Below are 14,949 nucleotides of genomic sequence, written 5' to 3' on the forward strand. Positions count from 1 at the left end.
AACTTCTTAAAAATAGTTAACTAAAACATTGTCACCAACAAGAAGTTAAGAGAAAAGTCTTCTGTATGGGATAGGAACCTTAAAGCCCTTGCAATTAGAAAATGATGAAACAGACTGAAAACTTTGCTGCTGAACCAGCTTTAGGCACTGGTTCTTCAGCTGACTGGGGAATGTGATTCTCAGGGAAAGGCTCCATGTTTCTTATGAATAAAACAAGGTTGTCTCCAAGATCTTACTTTTATTTCTATGCACTGTCAAAATCTGTTTTAGTCTGAGCATGTTACCAGTGTTTGGGTGTTGGTGGTTTAGTTTGTTTGGGGTTTTTGGTTTTTTTTTTTTTCCACATAATGTGTAAGGCTAGGTAGCAAAGGTACTGCCTCACTGTGTGCTCATACAGTGTTTAGCAGAGGAAATATAATTTCAGATTAAGCCTCTAGATGCTGCTGTAATAAAAAAAATACCATATCACACATAGTATCCTTGTTCAATACAGTGATTTCCAATAAGCATCCTTCATCAGGCTAAGGGCTTAAATGTCAGTAACAAATTCATAATATCAGGGCAGAAAAAAATAACATTTAAGATTTATATTGTTAATATTTTTGCAGAAGATTAGGGCTACAGATCAAACCTAACAATCAGAAGCTACAATATAGCCTGACACCTTTTTTTAAAAAACAATTCTGAGAAACTGTTATTGATAAATCCAGTACAGGAGCTCTTTTCTTGTAATTTATCTCACAGGTTTTCAGCCTGAGGAACAACTCCCTTTTTCCAATTTTTCAGGTTTGGTGGACAATAACTCAAAATCTCAGTGATATCTATGCATGAGGAAAATACCCCACATTTTTAGTCACAAAAGTTTTCATTTATAGCTCCTGTAACTGTCAGTGAGACTGACAGTGTTAAAAAAAAACCCCAAAAAACAAAACAGTTTGGCTGAGATAGAAGAAAGCTGGTAATATGTTCACTCTGAAGACATATCCACCTGATATAAAAATAATGCTTTCAATTTATTTCCTCAGTAGCTCTCTTTTTCTTTGTTTTTCTTTTTTTTTTTTTTTCTTTAAGAAGTAGAGTTCAGGCTACCACAAGTTGCCATGATGTTTTACTCAAAACATATTCCAATATCATTTGAGTGGGCTTATGCAGAGAGTGGAGTTTTCAGTTTCTCTTCTGAAAATCCAGAATCACCTCAATTTAAAAGTGCCAGCTGAAGCACTCTCAGGTTCCTCTCTATATAAGCCTGAACTAGTGCCTCACCTTTTTAGAGAGAAATTGAATAAAATTTAGGAAAAACATCTTCAAATAAATCCTGCATTGCAGCTCACTCATGGAGGATAGCTGTAAATGGAATCAAATCAAGCTCCAATGGCTTAAAAAAAAAAAAAAACACTTAAAAAAAAATCAAAAAACAACAAACTAAGTCCTGACCTTTTATTGATTTATTTATTTATGGTTTCTGGCTTGGCCAATAGCAGGCAAAGTCTCTCTGAAAGCAGGTAAATCAGAATATATGAAGATGCAGAAGAAGAGGGACTCAAATACCATCAGGAAAAATTATAATCAGAAATATATATTGCATGTAGCCCTTACTTCAAGTATGCTTTCTGAAACTGCTTTGTATTTTTGGTTTTGTTTTGCATGTGTAGAAATAAAGCCTGAAAATACTTCCCCCTTTTTTTTTATCAAAAAAGACTATATATAATTAGGATATAGGCTATACAGGATACTCTCAAGATGGGTTGGTTTGGGTTACTTTGCATATTTTTTGACATGAGGAATCATAATTATCAAAAGAAGTCTTGCTACTTTCAGTTGAATCAGCCTGAGAGCAAAATTATCCCAATGTATCTATTTCATCTCACTTTTGTAGTCAAGAGGGCAAGAGACAGTTCAGACAGAGAAGCCTTGGTTCTAATAAACAGGGATGGCTAAATATTCTTTGCAGAAGTAACCAGAAGCTCAAAGCCCTTTCCTGCCATACCTGAAATAATCCAGACTTCTTTTAGGAGTAATTTGATGGGGAAGAATCTACAATAAAAAATTTTTTCCTAAGTTAGTTGTGTTTGAAAATGAACCCTCATGAACATTGCTGGTATAGGTAGAATGTCAAGTTTTTGTTTCTCCAAACTAATCTACTTCTAATTACCAATGAAATTTTATTTCCCAAACAAGCTTTATTGTGAGTGAACATGCAGATATATAATAGAAAAACCAGTCCTGTAGTGACTTCACTAGCAAAACTTTCATTGATTTTTGGTGTATCTAGGGTGATTTACAGTCTAGACTAAAAATCTAGTGAATATAGTTAGAATACAGCTCAGTTTTCTGCTTGTGATTCAGAGCAAACAAAACCTAAGGAACTGAATGAGCATGAAAAATTTGTGTTTTCTTCAGTCAGTGGAGCAGGGGTTACCATAGAGCCTAGGGCATGCTCTATAAATGTTTTGTGGTCTCAGCAGTGCTATTAAACAAGTTACAAGGGTAAGCTTAGCACTATAAAAATCAGCTTCTGTATGGACATCCTTTGGAGCTAATCCAGTGAACCTCCACAGATAGTATTTGGTGCTCAGTTTTGTTTCACTGATACATAAAACAAGCAGATCTTTATTCTTCTATTTCTTTCTTCTTTTCAGTTAATTGGCTAATGGGCAATGTTAATTCAATTAAAACTACTTCAGAAAACTAAAAACATGCAGGAAGAAATTCTGTCTGCATTTGCACTAGGGCAAATACAAGGCCATGCTTTTGAACTTAAAATAACTGTATTAATATTTGTGCCTTTCTGTTTTAAGCACATTGAAATAATTCTAAAGATGCTGTGTGGGTTTTTTTCAAAAAGAATGCTAATTTTGAACATAAGTTGTTTTTGCTATATATCAGTTTCGAAAATTGACTATTTGATTCTCTTTACTCATCTCGAATGGCTTCCAACACACCTACATGGATCACTCCTCTTTTAGAACATGGCACTTCTTTCTGCTCTGAGTACTTGTATTAAAAACAAAAACAAAAAACAAACCAAACAAAAACATGAAAAACCCAGTATATGAGCATTTAGATATTAAGGACTATCCAATCAAGGACAGAGACTTAAGAATTTTAAACTGTCTAGACCCATAAACAGTTCCCCACACCACCATCTCTCTAACTTTTACCAACAATGTGAATATTCTCCTTTTCCTGTATCATCCTCATTACTCTTGCAAAGATTACCATATAAAAACACTGTTCATCTTTAGCCTGTCACATGTAGGTCCTTTAAGTAACTTCCAAGTCATGTTTGCATCTCTCCTGAAGCTGCACCTAAACTGCAAAGGATATGTAGATGGAAGAAGGTGATAGAGCCATATAATACAACCCTTCCATTTTTATAAGCATGTTACCTTTCACTGATTTCTTCTATGTCCCCTGCTCTCATATTTAAATGCTTTCTACTTTACACCAGTTCCTTATGAATACAGAGCTCATAATGAAAATTGGCTACTCAGACAGATCAACCTAAGTCAGCAATATTTAATGCAGAAATAAAGTAGAATTACAATGTGTGGAGTAGGGCTGCTATAATTTTCCCATATGAAAGCTTCTACTGTTTGTTTGTTTTTAAAATCCAAGCTACAATGCATCCAAGACCCAGGACTGCAGGCTGCACGTTTTCTGGATGCCAAAAGGTTCATTAGGCTCCCGGAGTCCAGAGCTGCTAAACACAACACCAAAAAACCCCTCAAGAAAGTCTTTAGGAGGAATTCTGCTTCTCCCACAATATTCTATAGTGAGCCTCCTCATAGAGGTCCAGAACATAAACTGGGAGCTCTGGGAGCTCTCTCAATGCTTCACCACATGAACCAAGCCACTACTGACCTATGTATACACCCATAGTGCATAATAAACCTAGCAGGGAAATAGGAAGAAATGCCCTATAGAGTTGTTTTCCTTTCTGTTCAGACTTCTGTGAAAAAAATAAGAAATATTTAAGAGCTATGAAGCTCAGCAGTTTCACAGCAGGTATGTCCTCTCTAATAAAGCAGCCTCTTTCTTCCTTACATTCTTAAATGCTCCCCAGACAGCGACATCTGAAACAGAAAACTCACTAATGGAGTTTGTCTGACATTTTCACTAGTGTTTCTAAGGCTATTTAGTGCCAATAGCTCACACATGCTGTAAAAATCCTTGTCTCAACAATAGACTGAGGTCTTAACTCTTGTTATAATGAAGGATCTTATTCCTTCCTATTCTATGCAAACTGAAGTTACTTACAAAGAGGATTAATGAAATGCCCCAATTATAAAAGGCAGATTCAGAAACAGAATTAAGATTCTTTATTTTAGAACTGGATAAGTGGACAACGTTCCAAATAATATTTGTCATTCTTAATTACAGTAACCTAGCTAGATCATGAAAAACCTTTAAAAAGAATTATCACCTAAATAGTGAATTTTTTTGGTTTAACTTACTCCTTTCCTTCTGGCTGATATCTCCTTTTGAAAAAGCTATATTTCTTTATTACAAAATTATTTTTCAAAGCTTTCCTCATCAAACTTCTTAGTTTCAATTAGGGGAAAAAAAAAGGTGTTTAGTTTCCAGCATAGATTTAATGACACAAAGAAAAATGTGCCCAGAAATAATTACACAGACAAGTCATAAATTAGCAGTCATGCCAATTCTCAGGGCATGCTGCAAAAAAATATATAGTTACACAGGGAAATGTATGATTGCACCAAGTGAGTGCTGTATTTTCAAGTAAATGCTTCTGCATCTATATTCCACAGCAGGGAAATGAACCAACAACCCTCAAAGTAATCACTCACTCTCAGTGCTTCACTCTGGATTTTTATATGGACTGGGATAACTACTTGTTTTTTCAAACCCAGATGTCTGAAATTATGTCCCTCATTTCACCTGTTTTATTTGCAAGGTATTAAAATCCTACTAGTTTCATTGACATTTCTATTAACTTGGAGAATAAAACAGACTTTTTCATAGAAATTAGTTAGGCACACATGGGAAAAACATCATAAGGAATGTATTATTGCTGGCATTGGCAATTAAATGTGAATGCTGCAAAACTATCATTGGAATTATTCATCATGATATAGTATTGAAGACATGGAAATTATGATTAGAAAATGTACAGAAACAAATTAATATATAATTCAAAAATAATTAATGAGCTCTTTATCCCTAGTCCAGACTTTTAACACTCAGTTAAAAGATGAAAAAACACAGAGGATTCAATCACTCCACTTTAAATGATGTATTCTGCTGTTACAGAGGGAGACACCATTTGTAATGGACTGTTTCACATCATTGCATGGGGCTGGGAGCACAGCATGTAGGGGCAGACTGTTTCTGAGGCAGCACAGCACCTCAGAATGGTGGGATAATTAGCAAGAGCATATGGAGGTTTATAAAGATTTGAACCTTGTTCCATCTAGAATGTGCTGTCTACAAGTGAAGGGTGACATATCACTGAAGGATATCATTTTTCATAAAGCAAACATTCAATCAGTTGAGTTCATTTTGATATTTTTCAAGTGTTTTATTGCTCTTTTCCTTTTAACAAATCTTGAGAGCTATGGGAGGAGCTTAGGGATAGTAGGGCTGAAGAGAATGAGACAGTTTGATTTCTTGACAAGAAAGCTTGGGGACATCACCAGGGAAGGGAAAGGTGTCCTTCCATGTTACATGTGAGCTAAGCAAATACAGCCACATACACCTGGAAGGTCAGTGCCAATCTTTACCTGTTCTCTTTATTGCATCAGAAGCACAGTACTCCCAGCCAGATCAAACTCTTCTTTAGACAGTTTCTGTTTAGGCTGTAACTACCTTTACATTCAACTTGCTCTTTTCTCACAGTGTTCTCTCCTTCTTTGCCCAGTTTAATATTCTCCGTCTCAGTACAGTTCAGTATTAACTTCCTCTAAAACTATAATTTCCTTTTTTAAATATTTACAAACTCATTAAGTAAACACAACGTATTTTTCAGCTTAACATGATATCATCACTTTATAATTAAAACCTGAAAAAGCTATAATCCCATAAAGAGCACATTGCCATTATATAAATTTTTAATAGTAATGGTCTGCAGAACTGGATTTTAGTATTGAACCTTTAAATGGATGTCTGAAAATGTAAGAAAATATTAGATATGATGTTCCACTTGGTGTTATATTACTTGGAAAAACCTACACAAGACTATTAGCTGACGAGCTTAGAAGTGCCATTTTCTTGCATTTTGATGGCATATTTTTACCTTTACCATCATTAAATATGTTGTGTCCTTGCCTCGCAGTATTGCTAGGACAGAATTCCAGAAACACAGGCTTGCACTTTCTCAGATACTGTTGAAAGCAAATGAAGACTAAACAGAAATATATGAAAGAGTATCTAAATATAAGCCATTAACCTGATTAGAAATACTCAGTTCCCTTAGAAACACAGGCTTCAACTGCAATATGTGTGGAATTGCAAGATACTGGATCCTCTTCATTGTAGTTTTTTAGCTCAATTTCCCAAGCATTAGGACACCTATAGCTTTTAGCATCATGCAAGGGATCAGCATCAGGGTTAAATAAGAGCTCAGTCAAGTAGTCTATTGGTAATGTCACATATCTGTCACACATCTTGTCACCACAGTGCCCTCTCATTTGTTCTGCACAAACAGATAATCAAATCATCATACTGGGTCACACTAAAAGGTTAATTCCACACAGACACAGTTTTCAAAGGCCATTATGCTGTCACTGGACAAGTGCCATTAACATCAAAAGTAATATTAAGCCCAAACCCCATCACAGGCTAGGACCTGCTGATAAGACAAGTGTCAAAAAAGCGTTCTTAAACTGAGGAACTTAAAGTCTAAAGTCCACCTTTACTTGAAAGTAAATTAAGCTGTTAGAAGTCAGCTGTTTATCACAAGCAAGAAAGGACAGAGCACCACAGTAAGTGCAGGATGTATTGCACTTTACAGCAGCCCCAAGCAGGCACAAGGCACTCTGTGCTGTTGTGCCATGTGTGCTGTCCCAATTGATCAAGGCAACTGGAGTCAGAAATCAGCAGAAAGAGGAAAATAGCCAAGTTGTGTTTATGGAGAATAACAGAAGTTTAACTACAAACTTAGATTTCCTACTGTTGTGTTGCTTCTTGGTCAAGTACTTTGGCTTTTTTACCCCAAATTCCTCACAGCTCATGAGGAACATTCTTAGTTCTCCTTGCCTAAAATACCACAGTGCCTATCCTTGAAATTCAGCTTTTTGCTTTTCATTCTCCTGCATATGAAATCTGAACTTACTTGTCAGCTTGATGTTGGAATTCTTAAACTGTGGAGAAGAAATATTTCCCAAGTTGAGCAGGATATTCACAGCATCTCAGTATTTGTTGGTATCCCAGTATTGGTCTCTTATCCTACCAGGTTCCATATGCTTTTTGTTTTTAAAAGCAAATAAACAAACAACCTACCACCAAAACCCACCTACTTCTCTCTAGGGTATGCATTTTAGTAGAAAGATCTACCAATGAGTAACTTTCTTGCATTCCAAAACTACAAGAAACTTTTCTAAATTCAAGTGACGAGTTTTGTTCTGAAAACAAAATAAAACAAAAACAACTGGTAAAGATTTCAACTATTAATAGAATAAAATATTTTAACATCTTTTGGAACAGCAATTGCACAGAGTACCTTCTCATAAAATTTCTGATAAATTTTCTTTTCCTCCTCTTCTGCGTGTGAACACGTATCATAATATTTTAGACCTTTGTTTCAGTCCCTAGTCAAAAAACCAATTTTCCACTGCAGCCTCATTTGCACATATCCATAATTTAAGGACAAAGTGTGTATGTGTTCCTAACTACCTCAAGGATTTTTGATGAACCTGTGAAAATTAAGGAAAAAAAACCCCAGTCATACTGCAGTGAGAAAAATGAAGCACCAAAACTAAATCACTAAATACCTTAATGCTCCATTTTAGTGTTATCAGACAATAAAATACAGAACATTCAACACTAGATCTTGTTATGCTTACAAGTTCAGAATAAAACAAATCTAATGTAGACTTTCTTTTTTCCTTTAGTGTTGCTTAGTTTCTCTGGAGGAGCTTGCTTTTCAGTAAAAGTTGTCTAGTTGTTTTAAATATTTGAGTTAAATAATGTAAAAGTAAGAAGCTTTGGAAAAAAACAAACAAACAAACAAACAAACAAACAAAAAAAAAACCAAAAAAAAAACCAAAAAACAAAGCCTGAAGAAAAAAGTTTTCAAACACAAAAAATTCTCTTCTGCTGCAGATTTCTTCAGATTACTTTCATAATTTCCTCAGAGACATTGCCAAGAGAAATTATTTTAAAATATATAATTATTTTAATTTTTGAATACAGAGTTCTGACAATGTTTTTGAGGTCACTCCATAAAGACACACAAATCACAGATGATCTTGCAATCTCAAAAAGTTCTGATAATAGCCCTGCTTACTGTTACAACTGCCTTTTGAGTAGACAGTGTCTGTAAATTAATCCCTCAATTTAAATGTTTGCAAAGATGAGGGAAGCCAGTATCACTGATATCCCTGTGCCTTGCTTACAGATGAACTCCTGAAAGAAACACCTTTCCCACTGAATTCCACTTCTGTTATGGAGCCATTTTCCTTCTCAAGTTGGTTAAATGATCATCGTGGTGAAATTAAACAGAAGAAATCCTTGAGTATGTTTGGAGATAACTTTGAAACAGAGGTAAGGGGGCATAATTTCTCTAAAAAGAAAGAGATATTTTTAAAGGTACAGATAATTGGTGCCTACTGTTCAGACTGAGTGAATCCAGGCCTGGGAGCAATATATGGTCAGCAGACAGTTCTGCACCCCGACAGATGTATCTGTCTTTGGTCCATTGGTTTGACTAGCTTGGGGCAGGGCTTTCTAGATCATTGCTTCCATTTGCAGAATCAACCTGAACTTTTATTCTGTTCATTTCCTTTGGAATTAAAACACCTCCTTCATTCCCCTGTCCCTCTCCCCATATTTCCCAAATCAGAAGCACCAGCGTGTTCAGTTTCTTTATGTATTTGAGCAGCATTTGTGGTCCAAATCTAATCTAGTTGGGTAAACACACTTTTTTTTTCTCCCCCTCCATCTACATAAATTGGAAACAAGGAAAACTGGACAGCTACCAGAGAGCCTGGGCTGCCCTAAAACATTCCACTTCACAGTTTAGTCAAACACAGTCTAGTTTGGGTGTAAATGAAGCTGTCAACATTTGATATTTGTGCTGTATGCATGATGTTTACAAAACATATTCTTCCCCAGAATTACTTGGAGTCACACTCCAAAGAATCCAATACAGTTGACAGCAAAGTGACAGAGTGTGAGAATGTCAGGAAGAACACAGAGGGGGCAGAAAATGAGAAAGATGAAGTCCTGTCTACGGCATTTTTAATGTTAATAGAAAAAACTTTTCTACTTCAACAGGCTCTTGACAGGGCCCAGAGTTCATGAGGAGGAAGTGCCTGTTCCAAGAACAGAAGCAGGAAGCATATAGATGCAAAACTGAGAGTGGGAGGAGGCAGAAGGAATAGATAAGCGAGCATGCAGAGGAGCATAAGGACTGGCAGGTGTGACCAGTTCCCTTTTTATCAGTAGGAATCAATATGAGAATACCAAACAGTGTGAATTTTAATGTCTGTAAAAATAACGTCATCTTCTATGAATATTCTCCTGTAAAAAGAGAATGCTTTAAATGCTGTTGGAAGATGAATGTGGACACTTTGGGCACTTGGATCAAACTGTTACTTTTTTTTCCTTTTTAGGTTATAGCTTATGGACCAGGAACAACTGAGAAAAGCAAAAAGAATTCTGATATCTGGATATGGCAGCTGGTATGTGGCAATTCACACTTGTTAACTGATGAGTTCATGTTTAAGTTCAGTCTGAACAGTAGTAAAGCCTTCTAGCAACAGAAACTGGAATGATTCCCTTCCTTCTCATAGAAAAGATCACCAATAGCACCACCTTTCAGCTTTAAACTGTAATGAAAAATAACTGTAAAGTGCTGCCACAATAAAAACAGCCTCTTTTTCCTCACCATATATGTTGGTGACAGAGATACTGGCATCCATCCTTGTTGGGAATTTTAGTGCACCCTACCTAGGCTAGATCCTGTAAATATATCAGAATGCCCCCAAGTAATAAAGCAACATCATCTCTTAGTTCTGCCTTGAAACATTTGCCCTCATTCTGAAGTCAAACTGGAATCGAGTAGAATAAGCTAATGAAAAAGTCTGTAAATTTGTTTATACTAAGTCAGAAACATAGGTGATCCAGATGTTCTTCATTCAGCTTCCTTCTAGAATAATTTTGCAACCCAAAGAAAAAGAAAAGCTAATTCTTGCTTACACATGTCAGGCTATCTTGGGAGACAGGTATTTCTATGAGCTCCTCTTCTGCTGAAATTCAGAGAGACTATCAAAACCTAATTAAAGAAATCATGATCTTGAAATACAATTTTTCTACACTACAGCTTACATCAGCCTGTAGAATCAAGACCTTAGCTAGACCTCCTGAAACAGAGCAGGTTTGAGGTGTTCTTTCAGTAGGAAAGATTTCTGTACATGCAGCATTTTCTTTCTGCTGGGGACAGGACATGGAAAATTAAAAGCCTTCTTTCCCTTCAGGAGGGCACATCAACTGTTGTCATGGATGGCAAAACCCTGACTCTCTCTGCTGGTGACAGCCTGCTTGTCCGTGCCCAGTCTACGTGAGTAGAGATGAGCAGGGGGTCAGTGCATGATTCCCCAGCTCCCAGCAACATAAACTCTACGTGTTCAATCCACACCATGTTGGGCATCACTGGTGCAGAAACACAGCATCTGTGAATGCAGGATTTACAATAGCCTCTATTTCTCAGGGCAGAAGTTTTTTCAAGAGGAAAAGCTAGACATTCATTCTAGTTCACCTTTTATGATAAAAGCTGGAGAAAATTTAAAAAATAATAATAAAAATAAAAATTATAATAAAAAGAGATGCACTACCAAGAATGCAAAAGATCATGCATATAGATATATGGTCTGAATCCACCCACTAGCACTCAAAGAAGGTGCTCAAAGCATCAGACCAGGTTAATCGACATCAATGCAGGAAGATTTGGGGTTCAGGCTAAGAACACAGCTCTTTTCCTGGAGCAGAATGCATACAGCTGTTTCACAGCTTTGACACATGTGAGAGGCATAAAGGAAAATAGCTTCCAGAGAGAATGGAAAGGAAGATATAGAGCATGGCTAAATCTGATAGAGTGCCCACTCCTCCTTTTCAGTACCATCAATATTTCAGTTGTTACAGTGTGTGATTCCCCTCTGTGCACATCTCATCTCATCTCTCTTTCCATTCTTCCAGGTACTGCTGGAAAAGAGCAGAAGAATGCATTGCTCTCTGCATCACTCAGGATCCACAACGCAAGCAGCCTTATAAATAACTCCTGTGTCAGTTGGCTTTGATGATAACCAAGTTTTAACCTATCTTAATTGTGTTTTACTCAGAATGCCTGGAAATTTGAATACTCTAATACAATGATTAAGTGGAATCAAGTCCTGTGCCAAATTAAAACATTTTCCCCAAGTAGTTAAAGTTTTAGCAAAATTTATAATCAGTAATTTTTTAAGATCTTGTGTTTTGTTTGATTTTATCTGAAAGGAAATGACAGCATATCCAAGTAGCAGGATTACTTACCTAATAATACTAGATGAAGTTAGAGTCTTTTGAAATGCATGTCTCTGCCACAAGATGTAGAAAAGGAGATGGGACAGATACTGTTACACTACTTCAGTAATAGTTTTTACTTCTTTGTATTAGATTTTCCATTTGTAATAAATTAATACAACACTAGCTCCCCAGCCTAGCTTCCAGAAGTGAAGCTTTAACTGGTAGAAGTTCAGAGTTCCTCTGAGAACTTTGACTAAAAGTTTGATTTTTTAAAAGGCTCTATCTGCTGCACTGCTTGAGAACCTCAGTACTTTATGAGAGGAAGGTGCATTAGTAAAAGGAGAAGCTGTACCTGCAACAACATCAGGCATTGCTCAGATCACCACTGTACTTGCTACAGGTACAAGTTATTCCCAGTTTCCCAGATGCAGCAATGCAGTGTCCATCACAGTGATCAGCAGTACCCCACACATGCCATGCTGGATGATGTGTGCACACTACACTGAGCACAACACTGAAATGGGACTACCAGCAGCACCTGGGTCATGGGTGTGCCCATGTACAGCAGAATTCTCAAGTCAAAGTAGCCTTAAAAGGTATGTTAGGGGGTAAGAGAGCAGAAAAATTATTATAATCAGTTTCTATTAACTGCTGCTTCTTTTCAAAAAATGAACTTTCTTGCAGAAATAATAAATGTCACATTATATTTTGCTGCTTTTATTCCAAGAACTCTGCAAAAGAGTTTTAGTTTGGGTTTTGGTTTTATTTAATTGTTCTTCACATTGCCAACATCAGAAATCAATTAAGTATTTGAGAAAGCAAAAGTCACAGTTTCCTGATTTTTTATTTAGTTCTAATTAAGTTCAGAAATATATTTGTTTAATCTATCACCTACAAAGCCCATTAAACTGAGATGCCATATGTGCTTTAGTGTTCATTCTTCTCATGAGAAAGACTCATGTGACTTGAGTTTAATTTCTAACTAATATTTGACATCAACAGCTTTTCTGGCAAAGCATACAGCAAAACTCTGCTACATCCTCCTAATAACAGGGGACCTAATTTGAAAAACTGAACCCAGTCCTTAAAGCTGTTATAGTTGTGAGCTATGACACACAAAAAGGAGCTGTGTCATTCCCTTTGAACAAAGGTGTCATTTTTCTGATTACCATTGATACTGGTGTGTTTTTGTGTCTGCAGAATTGACTACTCTAGAGAACATCTATGATTGAGGCATCTAGGGTACCAAAGTGTTATATTTTTAGTCCAGCAGTTACAGGGTAATCACAGAAATATTTCCATATTTCACACTGAATGATAAATGAGTAAAACACAGCAACAGAACAACATCCAGAATAACCAGCAGCTCTTCATCCACCCAGAGGCACTGAAAATCTTGAAACTTTCTGAATAAAAATTAAGGCACCTCCAGATTAGATACCTCTCATGATATAAGATTAAAGCACTACTCAAACTAACCTTGTGATGCCTTTTTGTAAACACTTGTGCTTGAACACCACATTCTATCCAAGGTACATACTAGATGTCAGACCAGGAGTGCTGAACCAGAGCTCTATCATCCTCAGTTTTGCCACAGGAACCAGGACTTAGTAGGTCATCAGTTAATTTCTATTGTGGAGCTTCTAACAACTAGGTAAGAGGTATTAATGCCCATAAGTATGGAAAAGAACGAGGATCAAAACATCAGGAGAAGATTTATAAAAACAGTTAAATATCAAGTACCAAAAGAGAAGAATTTTGTTTTCTAGTGTCTCTTTTGAGAATTAGTTCTGTCGTTTAGGTGTCCAATTCCCTTCCCCTCCCACACCCTCTCTTTCAATTCAATACTTATTTGTGGCCAGAGCACAGAGAGTACTTGTCATTTACTCCTTCAAACGTGCTTAACCACTATGATTCAGAAACCTGCAACTTCCCTTTTCCCAGGTTTTCAAATAGTTCCAGAGGTTTTCTAGGCAGGCAGTAAATCTTCTTCAAGTGCTTTTCTCTTCCTCCATGTTATATCTGTTCTAAACTGTCCCAACAATGGTACATTTATAATTAGATCTACCCTTGCTACCCTGCTCACAAGGAGTTGGCCACATACAAGTCTGGCTCCTGGAGCCCTCTTAGCTGTTGGTTCTCTTTCTGTGTATGTGCAGTCAGCTCAGCAGATACTTCAGCAACAAAATTTTGGGATCAAGATCTAGAGCTCCAGTGTTAGCCATGTCTCCAAGGAGGATTTCAGACTAAGGTCAGTTTTTTGAACACCCCTGGAATGGTGACTCCACCACTTCACTGTACAATCTTTTCCAATGCTTAACAAGGCTTTCTGTGAATAAATTCTTCCTTATGTCCTACCTGATTCTCCCCTAGAACACTCTGAGGCCATTTCCTCTCATGCTGGTTGTCTGGGAGAAGAGGCTGACCCCCACCTCACTAGATCATCCTTTCAGGCAGTTGTGGAGCACAATAAGGTCTCCCTGAGACTTTCTTTTGTCCAGGCTAACACCCTCAGGCACTCCTTGTGTGCCTCAGACACATATGACACACTTCATATGGTATACACATATACATGACAGCCTTTCTTTACAACTCTTTTTATACCTGGTACACCTGCACCCTGATTTGGATGCTCATTTCCTATCTCAATCAGACAGATATTGGGACATCTGATGCTCAGTAAATTGGGTACATTTTGGCAGGATTGTGCTAACATTATTAGCACAGTATTGCACAGACAGACCATCTGCTCTTCGATGCTTCTGCAAGACTCAAAAGTAAAACCTCTATACAAATAAATATTCTAAGCATTATACAATAAAACCTACACAGATACAAAACTATACTTGCACCATTCTTGGTCAATTATTACCTTTAAACACATGCAGCCTTGTGCAGAATCACAGGCTTGAGCTGACTTAAAAGTTTAGAAATGCACCCAAAGAAGTTTGAGTCCACCAACAAGCATTCACAGAGTTATTCCAAGGCAGAATCTCACCTATCCTAGAGGTCAACAGGAGTTTTCCCTTTCACTTCATATGGGAAAAGGTGATGTAGCCCAAACCTGCCAGCTATTAATTAATGCAGCTTTTTCAGTGCCTTTAGAATGTTTAGTCCCAATGAGATCACAGGTAAGCTTTGTAAAGAGAAAGCTAAACCACTCATTTTTAGCTATAGATATATTTTGATTTCTATTTTAGCATTTACATCACATAAAGAGTGATAAAAGCCTTATTAGTGCACTTCATATTGAACAAGGACCTTACA

At 36.8% G+C, this 14,949-nt stretch overlaps 1 protein-coding gene across 1 annotated transcript in view; it reads left to right on the plus strand.

The window, feature by feature from the left end:
• HAAO (3-hydroxyanthranilate 3,4-dioxygenase) overlaps positions 1-13,518 on the plus strand; it is a 33,004-nt gene extending 19,486 nt beyond the window's left edge. Inside the window, exons 7-11 of the mRNA XM_079298593.1 lie at positions 8,579-8,724; positions 9,795-9,863; positions 10,659-10,741; positions 11,377-11,654; positions 12,637-13,518. Of these exons, the coding sequence (XP_079154719.1) occupies positions 8,579-8,724; positions 9,795-9,863; positions 10,659-10,741; positions 11,377-11,455 (377 nt within the window). The 3' untranslated portion in view covers positions 11,456-11,654; positions 12,637-13,518. The remainder of the gene's footprint in view (positions 1-8,578; positions 8,725-9,794; positions 9,864-10,658; positions 10,742-11,376; positions 11,655-12,636) is intronic.
• The last annotated feature ends 1,431 nt before the right edge of the window (positions 13,519-14,949 follow it).

Source organism: Erithacus rubecula (assembly GCF_903797595.1).
Source record: "Erithacus rubecula genome assembly, chromosome: 2".
NCBI classification, from domain to species: domain Eukaryota; kingdom Metazoa; phylum Chordata; class Aves; order Passeriformes; family Muscicapidae; genus Erithacus; species Erithacus rubecula.